This window comes from Myxine glutinosa, chromosome 9 (genome assembly GCF_964187855.1).
Source record: "Myxine glutinosa chromosome 9, kmMyxGlut1.1, whole genome shotgun sequence".
Classification (NCBI taxonomy): domain Eukaryota; kingdom Metazoa; phylum Chordata; class Myxini; order Myxiniformes; family Myxinidae; genus Myxine; species Myxine glutinosa.
Window position 1 is genome coordinate 139,961,582 of NC_136269.1, and position 15,755 is coordinate 139,977,336.

The window sequence follows — 15,755 nt, forward strand, 5'->3', positions numbered from 1 at the left end:
CTATTTCTCAAGTGGACCACAGGGTTGTCATCATTTTGGTGACAAGTGACGAGATCTATGATATTTTCCAAGTGATCTTTGATTATAATAATCTACTATTATCTACTATTATCTAATAATCTACTATTATAATTATCTACTATTGCCGACTACGTGATATGTGGATACTCCAAGAAGTTTCCACGCTATTATTTTGGCAGACCAGTGTGAACTCTATATGTGCTTGTGACCACCTACATATACCACTTGAAGCATGGATGCCTGTGTTCCTAGCATACTCAAACTTACTCTGGAGGATCTAACTCCAGCAAAAAAGGAAATGCTACACAGAATAAAAAGCTCACATGATGTGCTCAAAAGTCTTATTCAGGAAAACCCATATACATGATGAAAGCAAAGCTATAATTCCAGGTTTCCACCTTGGGTCTTTCACTCCTAGTAAACACCATGGCCTAGCTACCAATGTGAAATCTGCCTTCAGGGACTGCAGTGTAGTGACAGCCTCCCAGCCAGATGCCGGCCTCCAACAGCATATGTAGTATGTGTCCAATGTCTGCGAGTATTCAATGTGTACAAACCCCACCAACACCACTCCAGAATTATGACATGCTCAATTCCCTCACCTGTATTAATTGCTGGATACCTCAACTGCCCACACACTGAATGAGGGTACAACTAGCTGCCTGATGATGGAGAAACACCATGTGACTGGACCTCCCAGTCGGACATCCAGCTAGTATTTTACAGATGAGAATGGGCTACATGTTGTCCAAGCCAATGGGGCACCGATACCAATCCTGACCTGGCCTGGTGGAATTGTGATCCCTTTAATACCTTACAATGGTTTGTGCTAGATTGCTTCCCCAACTCTAACAATTGGCCTGTCCTCATTAAGGGTAGGCACTTCCTTAGTCACACCTACACCTATGCGATGGAACTTTCAAATGGCTAACTGGGGGAAGTACAAGGCTATTACAGGTGAAATCGCAAACTTGCTGCCTCTTCATGATTCTGATGACATTGGCTCCAGTTACAATGCTTTATGCTAGTCTATCACCAAGATCTCCAAGATGTGCATCCATCACGGTAACCAAAAGGCGTACATCCAGGGATGGAACTCCAGCTGTGAACGTTGATACAATACAGTGAAGAACTCGATCAACAAGGATGACCTTCGTGCTATAGCTGCCAAATCGAAGTCAAGATTGGATGAGGTTATTAGAGCGAGTTGGCAGGAAGCTGTATCCAGAATCACAATTTCACCCACTTCACTCAGAAAGCTTGGAAAATGACAAACCGACTCACTGGCAATTAAGCCAAGAGGTAAGCCTACCCTTTTCACTTGATGTCATAGCAAGACCTCACCAGAAACGGAAACTATGGAATTCTGGTGAATTTGAGTCTGAAGGACCTCTGGACAACATCTGTTGACCATGGACTATCTGTGAACTTGTGTCCAGAGGAACTTAAATCTGCTCTTAAATAAATGCATGGACCAGCCAACATCCACGCAGAGCAGCCTTAAACATGATACCCCAACCGACTCAACTGGCTCGGAAAATTAATGTCCCACTGCCTCTCCTCATCCAGGATGCCGAAGCTGTGGAAGAAAGTCAACATTGTGGCCACTCTTGAGCCCAACAAGCCTAGTAATGGCCCAAAGAGCTACGGGCCAATATCAATGTTATGTTCCTTTCAAAGTCCTCAAGCACCTCGTCCTAAACAGGATCGAGTCTGTTATAGAAAAGCTTCACCCTCAGGAACAAACAAGCTTCACGAAGAACCATAGTACTGAAGACCAGGTCCGACCTGCAACGCACCTTACAAGAAGCGGCCTTCAAAGTTAACGATGAATGTGGCGCTGTCTTCGTTGACCTGTCATCAGCATACGACGTAATTTGGCACTGACGTATCTTACCAGTCAACTTCATCCAAGTGTTGCTTTCCAACCACTACTTCCGGGTTCAACTGAATAGACAGACAAGTCTGACTTGTACGGTTCCTCGGTGCCAAACTATGACTTGATAAAAAACTCGTAAGTATGACTCGTAAAAAAACGGTTCTTAAGGCTCTGTTCCAGCTCCACTCCTATTGAATGTGTACTCTTCAGATCTCCCAAGGACTCCAGGCACCAGATTTCCCGATACCGATGATCTTCACATCCCGCACACAAGTGAGATTTGTTTTCAGGATGTTGAAGACTCGCTCAGTCGAGATGTTGCAACACTGAACCTCTACTATCACCAATGGTGACTGTGTCTTAATGCTAGAAAACGGTCGACTCTGTTTTTCACTTTCAAAACAGCAAGGCAAAGAAACAACAGGAAGTGAAGTTGAACAATGTCCCATTGAACCTTTACCCACTCACCCACCTAACTTGGTGTCCAACTCTATCAGGCCTTGACTTTTAAGGCAGCATGCACAAAAGGTGGTGGGGAAAACCTGATCAAGACACAAGATTAAACCTTATCTATAGACTCTGTGGACATGACTGGGAAGTAGACCTCTCGATTATCTGCACCTCAATGCTTGCACTAGTTTATGATCTTGCGCAAATATTGTGTCTCTGCCTCGGACAGAAGCCACCACAAAAGGTCGATGTGCACCTCAATCCATCTTTGACATCTCTCAGTGGCTGTCTTTGACGATCCCCACCCACCACCTTCCAGTTCTTGCAGACATCCACTCCACCTCCCTACCCCATCATCCCCCATCCCTATCCACAAACCTCATTACCACCATAAACTCCCCTAACCCAACTGTTTGTTCATTCCCTTGCTTGTTGTACCTGCTGCCCTACTCAGTTGATATTCTCCATCACATTGCTCTTCCATGATCATCGGTGTTGTTAAAAATGTGATTAAATGTTGTTCTTGAATAGCATGATGAGCATCGTTCAGGCAAACAGTGTAATTTCCAGAAAATATCTGAACCAGCTGTGACTTTGAGCTCTAGCGATGGAATGATCATCCACACCTGGTCTCAAAGTGAATCTGACTGGATTTAATAAGGTTGTGTTCCGACGAGTCTTTGTGCGACACGTATCACCTCGTAGTTTTCGTGGTATGAGCCATACCAGGACCAGTGTACCAGTGTGACCTTTTGTGCACAGCAACAATTGGCCACTTGCTGTAAGCTCACTCGTCGTGTTTCGTTTGATGTAAAAGATGAATATTATCGACACATATACAGTACAGCTGTTTACACCTTGTGCTCTTTTAGGATACTGGACGTCCAAAGGAAAAGGAATTTCTGTACCATATTGTAGCAAACAAGCGCAGCGGAGTTGATGTGGACAAGTGGGACTACCTCGCCAGGTAAGCATTACTCCCAACAAAGCTCGACATGGGGAAGAACTTAGAACCTTAATTAGCGAGTCCCATGCACAGCAGGAGATGGAGTTTTGTAATCACTTCTGTATGTGTGTGTAAATCTGTCTGTCTCTGTCTGTGTGTGTCTGTCCGGGCCGTAACTCTTACACCAAAGCTTTATTACAATAATACGGAGAAGGAAAATTAATAATTTTGTCAAAAGGTTAAAGGTCAGCATCACATAAAATCATCAATTTTCATCCAGGTGACTTTAAATTTTAAGAATTTGTGTATTGGGTCACGGAATTGGTTCACCCATCAAAAGCTACAACCCGATTGATTTGGTTTTTTTAGGTCAAAAGGTCAAAGGTCAAGGTTGCGTATAATCACCAATTTTCACCCGATTGACCTGAAATTTTAAGAATTTGCATATTGGAGCACAAAATTAGTTCACCAATCAAAAGGTAGGACTCGATTATTTTGGGTTCTTTTAGATCAAAAGGTCAAGGTTGCATAAAATTGTCAATTTTCGTCCAACTGACCTGAAATTTTAAGAATTTGCATATTGGATCACAAAATTGGCTTACCAATCAAAAACATAGAAGGTGATTATTTTTTTAGATCGAAAGCTCAAGGGTCAAGGCTGAATAAAATCAGCAATTTTCATTTTGTATATATTTTTTCACCCAATCACATATTTTTGTATATATTGTATATATTTCACCATGTATATATATTTTTTCACCCTGGCTAACCCCCGCTCTAGCAGGGAAAATGGCCTTAGAATGCATGTTGTTGTTGTTGTATATATTTTTTCACCCCTGTCTGTTTGTTTTTCTGCCTGTCCGTCTGTGAACAAGATATCCCAAAACGTTGTGGACGGATTTGGACGAAATTTGGCAGAAACGTAGCATATGTGACGAGGACGAAATCATTCGAGTTTGGTGAAGATCCGGATTCGGATCCGGCTAGTATAATTTTTTTTAAAGTGATTCTTCATAATTGGGAGATAGGCCAAAACGATATATAGCAGGATATCTCAAAAAGTTATGGACGAAACTTGGTGGACAGGTTGTGTGTGTGACAAAGACGAACCGATTCGCTTTTGGTGAAGATCTGAATATGGATTCGGATATGAGAATTATTTAATTTTTAATTGATTCTTCACCATTGAGTGATTGGGCTAAAACTGATACATAGCACGATATCTCAAAAGTTTATTTACGGATTTGGACGGAACTTGGTGGACCGGTTGAGGGTGTGACAAAGACAAACCGATTCGCTTTTGGTGAAGATCTGAATATGGATTCGGATATGAGAATTATTTAATTTTTAATTGATTCTTCACCATTGAGTGATTGGGCTAAAACTGATACATAGCACGATATCTCAAAAGTTTACTTACGGATTTGGACGGAACTTGGTGGACCGGTTGAGGGTGTGACAAGGACGAATCGATTCGATTTTGGTAAAGATCTGAATATGGATTCGGATATGACAATTATTTATTTAAAACTGTTTTTGTTATTTTGGGCATACGGAAGAAGAAGACGACTGAATGCAAATGGACGTGGACGGGCTTTGCATTTTCAGATACTTTCTATTTTTTTTCATTCTTGTCCACTCTGTACTAATTTTACAAAAGGTCCAAACCTGGCTGCGTTTGAATTTTTTTTTTCTGAGGTCAAGGTTTTTTTAGTTGTTCTTTTATAATTTTTGCATGCTGAATTCAAAAATGTAACTCATTTTGCTCAATCAGGTCAGGTTTTTATGCTATCTCAATTTCAAAAAAATAGGTAATTAGAAAATAATCGTTATCAAATGAGCAAGTTAATTTTTTTTTAAACAGACTTAAATTGACAGAAAATGTTCAAAGTATATAAAAAATGGTACACGAGTACAGTTAATGTGGAAGAAAGGGCTTTCTCAAAGACTTTCGTCTGTGTTCCACAGCTGGAACGTCTCTCGAGGCACCAGCAGTAGTCTGTGAGCATATTCACATCCCAGCGGCCCTGGTACTTCTCTTCCATCACTCGAATATCCTGGTGGAAGCGCTCTCCTTGCTCCTCGCTGACATCACCACAGTTGTCCGGAAAGTAGTCCTAATGCGAGCTGAGAAAATGCATCTTTATGGACATGCGTGCACCAAGAGCGTGGAATCTCTGCAGGAGCTCCTCGACAACACGTTCGTACTCTGGACTTCAGTGGTTGCCCAGAAAATTTGTGACAATGGAATGTGAGCCTGGCAGTGTTCTCATTGTCCTCCAGACTTTCGTCGAATTGAGCATCTTAGCTCCCTGATCTGGGGGCCGTCAAAAGTATCTGCTTTCAGTTTGCCCTCACTGACGCGTGGAAATTTCTGATTCAGGAAAGCGAAAGCTCGGCCTTCTTTGTTGAGTGCTCTGAGGAAATTCTTCGTTAGTCCGAACTTGATGTGCAGCGGCAGAAGTAGAATCTTCTGCGGATTCACGAGAGCGTATGACAGAATGTTGTGCGAACCTGGTTCCAGGCCAGGTCTTGCTGGCCAGTCGCGTTGTCCGTAGTGTTGCTTGTCTGCTCGGCTGTCCCACAGACAGAGATAACGGGTATTTGGTGTAGCTGCCTTATAGACCCAGCACTAGGGCTATAACCTATAAAAAAGAAGTTTATTATTCACTACTTGTGTCAATACTGAGTATGGTATCACATCGCTACCAAAAATACAAATATTTAAAATTATTGGAAATTATTTAAAATATAAAATACTTCACTTTTTCTTACTTGGATTTTACTTTTAAAAAGTACCTAGGTTGACACCAGCACACCTTTAGGTCTCCGCATATCATCCAATTGTGATGTTTGTACTTCAAAGCAGTTAGCAAAAGCTCCATGTTACAATAACTTTGTCATCTGCACCGAGTGACCCACCGGAACAGATGCGACCTTGTTACCATTGTAGAGTAGTTATTGTAGTTACGACATTGTTACTATTGTTACCATCTGGGATAGCTTTCAAGCTTCTGCTTGAGTCCATGAAGAGCCGCCATTCTGTAGGGTCATACGCTAAACCCACAGCTGCAATGAGGCCGTTGACGTTGTTATAGTAAAACCAGCGAAGCTTCTTTGTCCAACGTGAAATATTCTCGAAACTCTTCTTCGCGGCTGCGATACCAGAAGAATGTTGTTTCTGGAGTTAACAAACGATTTTCGCGATGACATGACCCTAGCAACTGAGCAGATTCTTTGGACAAACACAAATCTCTTGTCTAATCGTTTAACTCAGCTTGGCTCAAGAGTTTGGGTTGATTTGTCTCGGCAGTAGGTTGATATGTATCAGATATGTCACCGTCATCCATTTCTTCATCTGAGTCGGACGACGAATCAAAGTTGTCGGGCGGTGTTGGAATTGGAATTTCTGGTCCATGAGGCACTGGCTTTATTTTATGGCAGATGGCACGTCTGGATACTTTACGTGTTGCTTATTTTTTCGATTTATGCCTAAAAGGAAACGGATAAAGATAAGACAAAGACAAATCTCATATATTGTCAGGCATATTTTTGAAAGTATAAAATGAAAACCATACTAAGTTCATACTAACTTACCTTGTGGGTTTGTCATCTATATATATAAAGTAGAGTTGGCCTCTATCTATGATCTCTAAGATCTCGAGAACCCGTGGACGGATTTGCGAGCGGAAAGTACTGTTCGACTCGGGATGGTCCCAGGAATGTCACGGAGACATAAACATTAAAAAAATTTCGGGTTTTAAAATTAGCGTATTATTAGCACTAGCAGAAGAGAGAGGGATTCGAAGGGAGGGAGCGCAGCGCTTCTAGCGCTTCTGACTACAGCACACCTTAAAATTAAAAAAACTTCGGGTTTTAAAATTAGTGTGTTACGCGTAATTAGCGCTAGCAGAAGAGGGAGGGAATCTAAGGGAGGGAGCGCAGTGCTCCCTCCAGCGCTTCTGTTAGCGTAATTAGCGTATTTCGGAACGTTAATTTTTCAACTTCATTATTCGGAATCAGTACGTCCCAGAGAACCTTCGTAACGTTAATTTTTCAACTTCATCCGATTGACATGGGACCAACGGCATGTGACAAAGAGTGAAACATACAGGCTACATTTATTTGACGACAATGAGTTCCGACTTCCGACCTCGGTGGGATGACAGGCTGAGTCAACCCCCCTGGTGTGAAGGGGGAGGAGGAGGGGAGGGGGAAGAGAAGGGGAGGGGAACGAGGGGGAAGGGGATGGGAGGGGGGAGGGGGAGGGGGGAAGGGGGGAGGGGGAGGGGGAAGGGGGAGGGGGGGGGAGGGGAAAGGGGGGGGGGAGGGGGAGGGGAGGGGCCCTTCTTCCCCTGGGCACCCCCGCACCCTTCCCTCCCCCCTTCCCCTCCCCCCCTCCCCCCCCTCCCCCCTCCCCCCCCATTCCCTCCCCTCCCCTCCTCCCCCCGCTTCCCCCCTCCCCCCCCCTCCCCCCCCCCGTTCCCCTCCCCTCCTCTTCCCCCTCCCCTCCTCCTCCCACTCCCGTGCAAAGCCGGGTACCTCTGCTAGTACAGAAATAAGTCAGTAGTATGATCTCTTCCTTCCTTCCACACCATTGGGACACCAAAAGGTAGACACTCTAGGTTATTGTGGCTCCAGCGCCGCACACTTTCAACGCACGTTTTGCAGCATATGTGAGGGGAAAAGGCTTTGTCCTGATCACCAAGTTTAACTCCAAAGTAGTCGTGATAGCCTTTCCTCACAAAATGTGTGACAAAAAGTCACCACCTCACAAAAGACTTCCAGTCTGACATAGTGACGTCATACAGATATAGCAGAACCTGTTTGGGTCATTCTTGCACATTATATGCATGCTGAAAAACAGTAATGACAATCGTAATTAGAAATAAGTTGTGTCTATTTATTATATAGAGCCTGGCTAACATTTGGCTAAAATGTGTCTGTTTTAAATAAATTAACTTGTTAATTTCATAACGATTATTTTCGAATTATCTATTTTTTTTAAATTGAGATAGATTGAGAAAAACCTGACCTGGTTGAGCAAAATGAGTTACATTTTTGAATTCAGCATGCAAAAATTCTAAAAGAACAATTTAAAAAACCTTGACCTCAGAAATGACGCAGACCGGTGTTGTTGATTGAAGCAACAAGACGTCATTGGTGCTTACCATGTACGCACACACAAAACAAAAACTCCATCCACCTTCGGTGGTGGAGGTAATTATTTGTTTTTATTTCATCTAATTTTTACAGGGTGAAAGGCTCATGGAAGAGTTGTCATGCATTTGTTTACGCTCAAGCACACGTTCACATACACATTCCCAGCACACGTTCACATACACATTCCCATTCCCATGCACGCTGCAGCATGTTGAAAGAACTTAACGACAGAAGGCTTAGAGGTCGACGACCCAATGAAGGTATAGAGGGGAACAGGTAGATAAGTGATAGAAAATTCGGCATTGAACAAACAGACAGGCACGATAATAATTTGTGGTAAGGGTTCACGGGGGTAAGTATACAGAGTAGAGAGTAAAACTTACAAACACGATAAACGTGTAAAAGAGTGAAAGTTGATGGGTGAAAGGTGAGTTTTTGAAAACGTAAAATATTGGGAATGGTTATTAGTGATACTATGGTTTGGTGGTGGCTCAATATTTAAAGTAGTGGAGGGAAGACGATGGCTGGACATTCAAAGAGACCATTTCATTGTGGGAATGACAGTGTGGTGAGAATGGTGGAGGTGAGCAGTTGGCCAACTTTTGGGAAGGGAGCAACGCTTGGTTTGCTGCCTGAGTGAGTGCAACCTGTTAGGGCTCATGAGACATGAATTTGTGAGAGTGCCGGAAGGGAAGAGCAGCGTAAGAGTGTGAAAAGGTGGTGCACAGCTCGGCCTGGCTTCCTCACAATGGTGGTGAAATAAAAACAGCACAATCTTGAGGGGTCACTGAAAGAGTATTTTTCTTGAATCGTTACATACTCATTGTTTTTACGAAGCTTGACAGTTGATTTCAGCTCATCTCTTAAATTATCTGTGACTTCTAAAGTATGAGGATAGTCCCTATTTGATTATTGTGACATCTTCGTCAGTTTTTTATTTTTTTTATTTTTGACAGTATATGAGGCTCATAGTGGAGCTGCCACATGCATATCACACACATGGACATACAGATGACAACACAGGACTGTCTGATGAGACAAACAGTGACTGAGCTTGGGGGAAGTGCTGTCACCTCCCATGGCATTCTGGGTACAAGTGACGTCACAACAATGGCACCACGTTTCTCACTGCACTCAGCGGAGCATTTCCAGGGCAGAAATTTCCTCCTCCGAATGGATGCCAACCCATGGGGACTGTCCGTGCTCTTATCCTTTTAATGCTGAACGTCAAGCAAGAAAGCAGCGCGGACCGATTTTAAAAGTCTTTGGTTTGAACTGCTGACCTCCCAGACTCGGAACGGACACCCTTACCATCACACGACTGAATCTGGTTAAAATTGAAGCAAGGTTGGCAATAAAAAAAAGATTAACATCTTGCAGACATTTGTATCTACTCCTTAAAATCTTTCGACAGTTTCTTGAATTACTGCATCATCTGTAATTGAAAGTACCAGGATGCATGTCGATTGCTTTCTGTTTCTCAGGGATTGTCACTACCTTGGATTCAAAAACAACTTTGACTACAAGCGCATCCTCCATTTTGTACGAGTGTGCAAAGTGGGTGATGATAAACAAATAGTCTTCCGTGATAAGGTGAGGACGTTCTTGTCACTTTGTTCTCTGCCTAATGGCGAGAGCATTGCCAGCTAAAAAGACTGAATCATTTTTTTCTTCTCTTTGCAGGAGGCAGCAAACATCTATGACATGTTCTACTTGCGCCACAGCCTGCATCGTAGGGCCTATCAGCACAAGGTGGTCAAAGGTATCGAGCTTATGTGAGTTTCTCATTCATTCACATTCCCACTGGTTGGCAGAAGTCTGGTTTGTGAATGTGTGTGTGTGTGTGTGTGTGTGTGTGTGTGTGTGTGTGTGTGTGTGTGTGTGTGTGTGTGTGTGTGTGTGTGTGTGTGTGTGTGTGTGTGTGTGTGTGTGTGTGTGTGTGTGTGTGTGTGTGTGTTTGCACTGATTTGGTTCTCATCGCCGGGCACATTTAGTGCGAAATCTGGAATTAAAATCGTATTTAACATGATTTTAAGCAAGTAGACAAAACATTGGCAAATTCAAATGGTTAACCATAATTGTGTTCCGAAATGCAAATCTGAATCACGAAAATATATGGATACAGTACGAGAAATATCCTTGGGTAAGAGGTGTCGAGTTTGTACCATATGCTGTTAATACAATACAACACACACACACACACACACACACACACACACACACACACACACACACACACACACACACACACACACACACACACACACTGAAGTGAAAAGCTCCTGAAAGCTGAAGATCTCAAAATTGTACCAGTGATAATTAATTGAAGCATCAGGTATGATAAAGATGAACCTCACCGAGATCTTTAAAAAAACATCTCTGGGAACATTACCACAATCAAACTACAGTTGGAGGCTGTACGGGACTCAGTGACGACCCTGAAAAGAGCTCTTGGAGCTAAAACCCAAATTATGGCGATAACAATCAACGACACAAACACAAACAAACAAACAAACAAACTCACACTTCACATTAATTGTACAATATCCGTTGTTTCTAAAATATATTGTAATTTTAAGGATTTCTGCAAATGATGTTAACTTCACAACATCCCATATTCAACTCTATTTAAATTGTAAACCTCAAAACATAGTTCCCTTACATAAAGTAAGAACCTTAACCTGTAAGCAATTGACTAGTTGACTGCACGGATCATCAGCTGGGCGCCCTTCCTCCTCGAGGTTTCGATCGTTTCAGCCCAGGACCTCTGCAAATGGTGGATTCACAGCCTTGATCATGGATCCACATCAACAGATTACCTACATCAGTAGATCTCCTTGATCTCAAGCCTGGTGTTGGCTTAGCGGTTAGGGTGCCGGCTTGAGATCATAGAATCCTGGGTTCGAATCTCGGTCGATCACTGAATTAACACCAGGGGGGTTGCCTTAGCCTGTCATCCTTCTGAGGTCGGCAAATTGAGTACCAGTTGACTGGTAATTCCCTGTGTGTCGCAAGAGGCGACTAACTGGTTTGGTGGCAGGAAGGCAATCGGCCGTAAAACATTGCTTCAAAAAGGGGACCACGGTGCCCAAAAAAGGCCAACCCCTGCTCTGCGGGGAAAAATGGCCTCTAAAAATGGTTCTAGTAGATCCACAACCTCAGTTGCGTCCAGGCAGTCGGTCAAACCATCAATGCAACATCACTATTCAAACTTTACTCAATAGACTGGATGGAGGATTTAATGTATTATCACATTGTTAAAAATGCCACCACACATTCAGTTATATCATAATCGTACTAACATACCAATTTGGCGTCTGTCTGTCTGACGATTTTTGACCGTGACACATTCAGTCGTTACTTCTCTCATCTCAACCAAACTTGACAGGAGGGCTACGGGTCACACGATGGAGGTTGTAGCGATTTCATTTCCCCCCCTCCCCAAGGGGGGTTTTCCCACCAATGGGGTTGCGTGTGGAGGTGTATGTCAGTGTTAAGATAGCTTTATCGTGGTGTTTTTCGAAGTCCGTTTCTAATAACAACGCCAATGATAATAGCATAATATTAATGTTATTACAAAATAATATTAATACGAATAATAACCCATCTCCCCAAAGCATTTTTCCTCTTTGAACAAACGCCTTGTTAATGTGTTTAAACAGCTTATCATGCCATTTTCATGGGAGCACACCTACCAGAAGTATAAATATTATTATTGGGAAAAATGCCAGGGGCATAGAAAAGGCCCCTTTATATGGTATGTGCCATGTGGCAAAGTATAGAAAAGAAGGGGCGTTCATTGGTTGTATACAATGCCAAACAATAGAAAATAAGGGACATTCAAAAAATTTCGTGTGCATGCTGAAAAGTTCCTTTGAAGGGGCACCAATTTGATTCATACAGCTACATGCAGAAGTAAATGTATTTTATTTGCCAGATGTAGGGCATCCCTGATATGAACTTTTCTAGAGCATTACTTAGTTCCTCCTAAGAACACAAGGTAGTCCAGTATGCACAAGAGACACAGCATGTCCCTTATTTTCTATTTTTTGGCATTTTCTTCAAGCTATGGAATGCCCCTTCTTTTCTATACTTTGCCACATGGCAAATACCATATAAAGGACCTTTTTATGTCCCTGGCATTTTTACGAAGAATGTCCCTTCTTTTCTATCATTTGCCACATGGCACATACCATATAAAGGGGCCTTTTCTATGCCCCTGGAATTTTTCCCAGGAAAATATATATATACACACGCACACGCACACGCACACACACAGCAATACCCCGGCCTACGTCATTAATTGGTTCCATAAGCCGTGACGTAACTCGGTTTTTGACGTAAACCGGGCGTAATGCCTTAGCATTAGCCGCTCCTTCGTGACTTTGTAGCCTGGCATGGTCTTCTCCTCGTTTGAGATAAAGGATCTGTCGGGCATCCTCTTCCAAAAAGGCCCGTTTCGTCGACGTTGAAGATCTGCTCGGGCAAGAATCCCTCGTCCTCAATGATCTTCTTCAATGTGGCAGGAAATTCCTCGGCGGCTACGGTGTTGGCAGCTGCGGCTTCGCCCTGAATCTTGACGTTGTGCAAGCTGAAATGCCATTTAAAGCGTGCAAAGCGTACAAAGACTTCGCCTTCTCCTGTATCAGCAGCTGGCTCGTTGGTATGCGTTCATGTGTCTGGCGTTAGATCCACAACAAAAGGAGTCTCTCCATCTCGTCTCTTCACATTCATGACAGCAGTCTTCGCCGACGGCGCTTTTTCAGTGACGTATGCGAGAATACGTTCCCTATCATGAATGATGGTCGATACCGTCGACCGTGGCAGCCCTAAGACATGCGCTATCACCGACACTTTTTCACCTTTTTCATACCTTTTAATCAGATTTAACTTATCTTCCATCGTAACCACATTACGCTTGGAAACACGAGCACTATCCTTCTTAGGACCCATGGCTAACACAGACACAGTAAAGGAATAATCACAATAATGATGTAGGAGTGACGTAAAGTCGCACATAATGACGTTCGCTGAACTGAAATTTACTCTAGAAGAGTGGCGTAAAGTCGGATTTGACGTAGGTCGAAATGGCGTAAAACGGGGGTATTGCTGTATATTGTTGTGTGATCCCCCTCGGTGATCCCCCCCAGCATCTTCTATCCGTTCCTCCATAGCACGCCCTTCCTCCATCCGTCGAGAGGAAGTCGTTTTCCCATGCGTGTATTTATTTTTTACCTTAGACAAGATTTCAATTTAACGACGTACTGTTGATGTTTAAATTTAGTGACGTGCTGTTTGCGCCCTTCCCCACTCCAATGGACTAAAAAAAAAATTATCGCCTTGGTCCTACAAAAAAATTGGCTCCAAATCCTCCACTCTTGACACATTTATTCCAGGGGGTTCAAATAACACTTCTCGACAACATTTGTCGAGTTATCAAAAAGTTAGTATCCCACTTCTGACTACCATTTGTTATGTGATCCCCAGCTCGGTGAAGACAGGGAAATCACGGATAGCAATCGAGCGTTAGGTCGAGGCGACGATCAAATGCGGACTCACTATACAAGCGCGGGAAGAAGAAAGAAGAAGCTGGAGGATTTTACCTTACGTGATCTCTGAGCAGTCTTCAACCCTGCAAAGTAACTCAAACGAAAACGGATTGTAAAGTTTACAAAAATAAACAGGTTTATTACCACGGATGCTGATACCAGGGAAACGCGCCGGTTAAATAAATGTCCTAAAATGGAGCGCTCCCGCACCAGACGTATACACACACGAGGGAGAAGAGAAATGAATAAATAAATTAATGTGTCGTGTTGTAATGCACTTAGCTCTGATCAGCTTCTGAGAGCCTCACCAGGGTCTGCGAATGGGTCCGGCCGGCGTGCGCGTGCGAAACATTCGCACCAGGCCTCGACACGCCGCAGCGGCAAGTCGCGATTTGTTTCCACCTGCAAAACTCGGCATGTTCCCCGGTGGCATTAATGAGAGTGTAGATTGATGAGGGAAAAAATGAATTTAAACGATTTCAGCATAAGGCTGCAACATAACAAAATGTGAAAAAGTGAAGGGGTCTGAATACTTTCTGAATGCACTGTATATCCTCTTACAAGGATTAATCTTTTGGACTGTCTTGGTCATCCTTCAGGAAGGATTCATCTTATGGTCTCTAGGATATCCTCCAGCAAGTATTCATCTTTTGAACTTCATGCTATCCTCCAGCAATGATTCTGCTCATGAACTCCATGATATTCTCCTGGATTTCCTTTTTCCTTTATGGCTTGAATAGTAAGAAAGAGGCAAGGCTTTTTGTGTCCGTGTGTGCGTGTGTTCTATATATGTATGATTGCATGTAAGAAGCATTCTCTGAATGATCGCTGCCTCACTTTGGCCTTTACCTATTTTTTTACTTCATCTTGAAGCTCTGCCCTTCAGTCCTATGCTATTCCACTGTCCTCTTTAAAGTGGACACTGGATACATTTCGTAACACATGAGGGGAAAAATACACAATGAAGCATCTTGGACTAGTCCGCAGAAAAATTCTTTCTGGCTGCAGTTGGAATTATTTTGTCTCTTCCCTATAGGGTAAATGATGCCTTTAAAAAGGCAGACAAATGTATCAAAATTTCGGGGAAGGATGATAAGACATTCAACATCTCAACCGCAATTGATGACATGGAAGCCTACACCAAACTCACAGGTGAGCTGTATGCAGGGTATTCAACATGACATATGAAGGTTATGATTCTGTGTCAGATGAAAGAATCAAATGTTTTTCCCAATATCTCGATGTGTAATTTTGAGGTTGTTACTGATTTCAAAGTTCGCTTTTTATCCTCTGTCCAAGTGCTTTTTGCCAGATCACATCTGTGAGCAATTCTTACATTCAGGTTTTACCCCTTGCTGTGCAGATCGCATCTATGATCAAATATTGCACTCCAGTGAAGAGAATCTTCAACCTGCACGGGACATCTTGAACAGGATTGTAAAGAGAAGCATCTACAGATGCATTGGAGAGGAAGATCTAGGAACATCATTTGGGGAGGTAGGTATTGTCACTTACCACTTTCTCCCTTATAATTAACGTTATGAACTCGCCGTCTATCGAGGAATGTTTAAGAAAAATAATCGAATTTTGGGATGATATACATACTATATATATATATATATATATATATATATATATATATATATATATATATATATATATATATATATATATATATATTGAAACGCAAAAGAAACTTACCACCTTTGAAACCTTTAAATATCAACAATAACACTGCTATACAAGT

At 42.7% G+C, this 15,755-nt stretch overlaps 1 protein-coding gene across 2 annotated transcripts in view; it reads left to right on the forward strand.

The window, feature by feature from the left end:
* Nucleotides 1–15,755, forward strand: part of SAMHD1 (SAM and HD domain containing deoxynucleoside triphosphate triphosphohydrolase 1) — a 112,333-nt gene that overhangs the window by 43,335 nt on the left and 53,243 nt on the right. For both annotated transcript variants that reach the window (XM_068127999.2, XM_068128000.2), the window contains exons 8-12: nt 3,223–3,317; nt 9,944–10,052; nt 10,143–10,234; nt 15,045–15,160; nt 15,372–15,505. In XM_068127999.2, the coding sequence (XP_067984100.2) occupies nt 3,223–3,317; nt 9,944–10,052; nt 10,143–10,234; nt 15,045–15,160; nt 15,372–15,505 (546 nt within the window). The remainder of the gene's footprint in view (nt 1–3,222; nt 3,318–9,943; nt 10,053–10,142; nt 10,235–15,044; nt 15,161–15,371; nt 15,506–15,755) is intronic.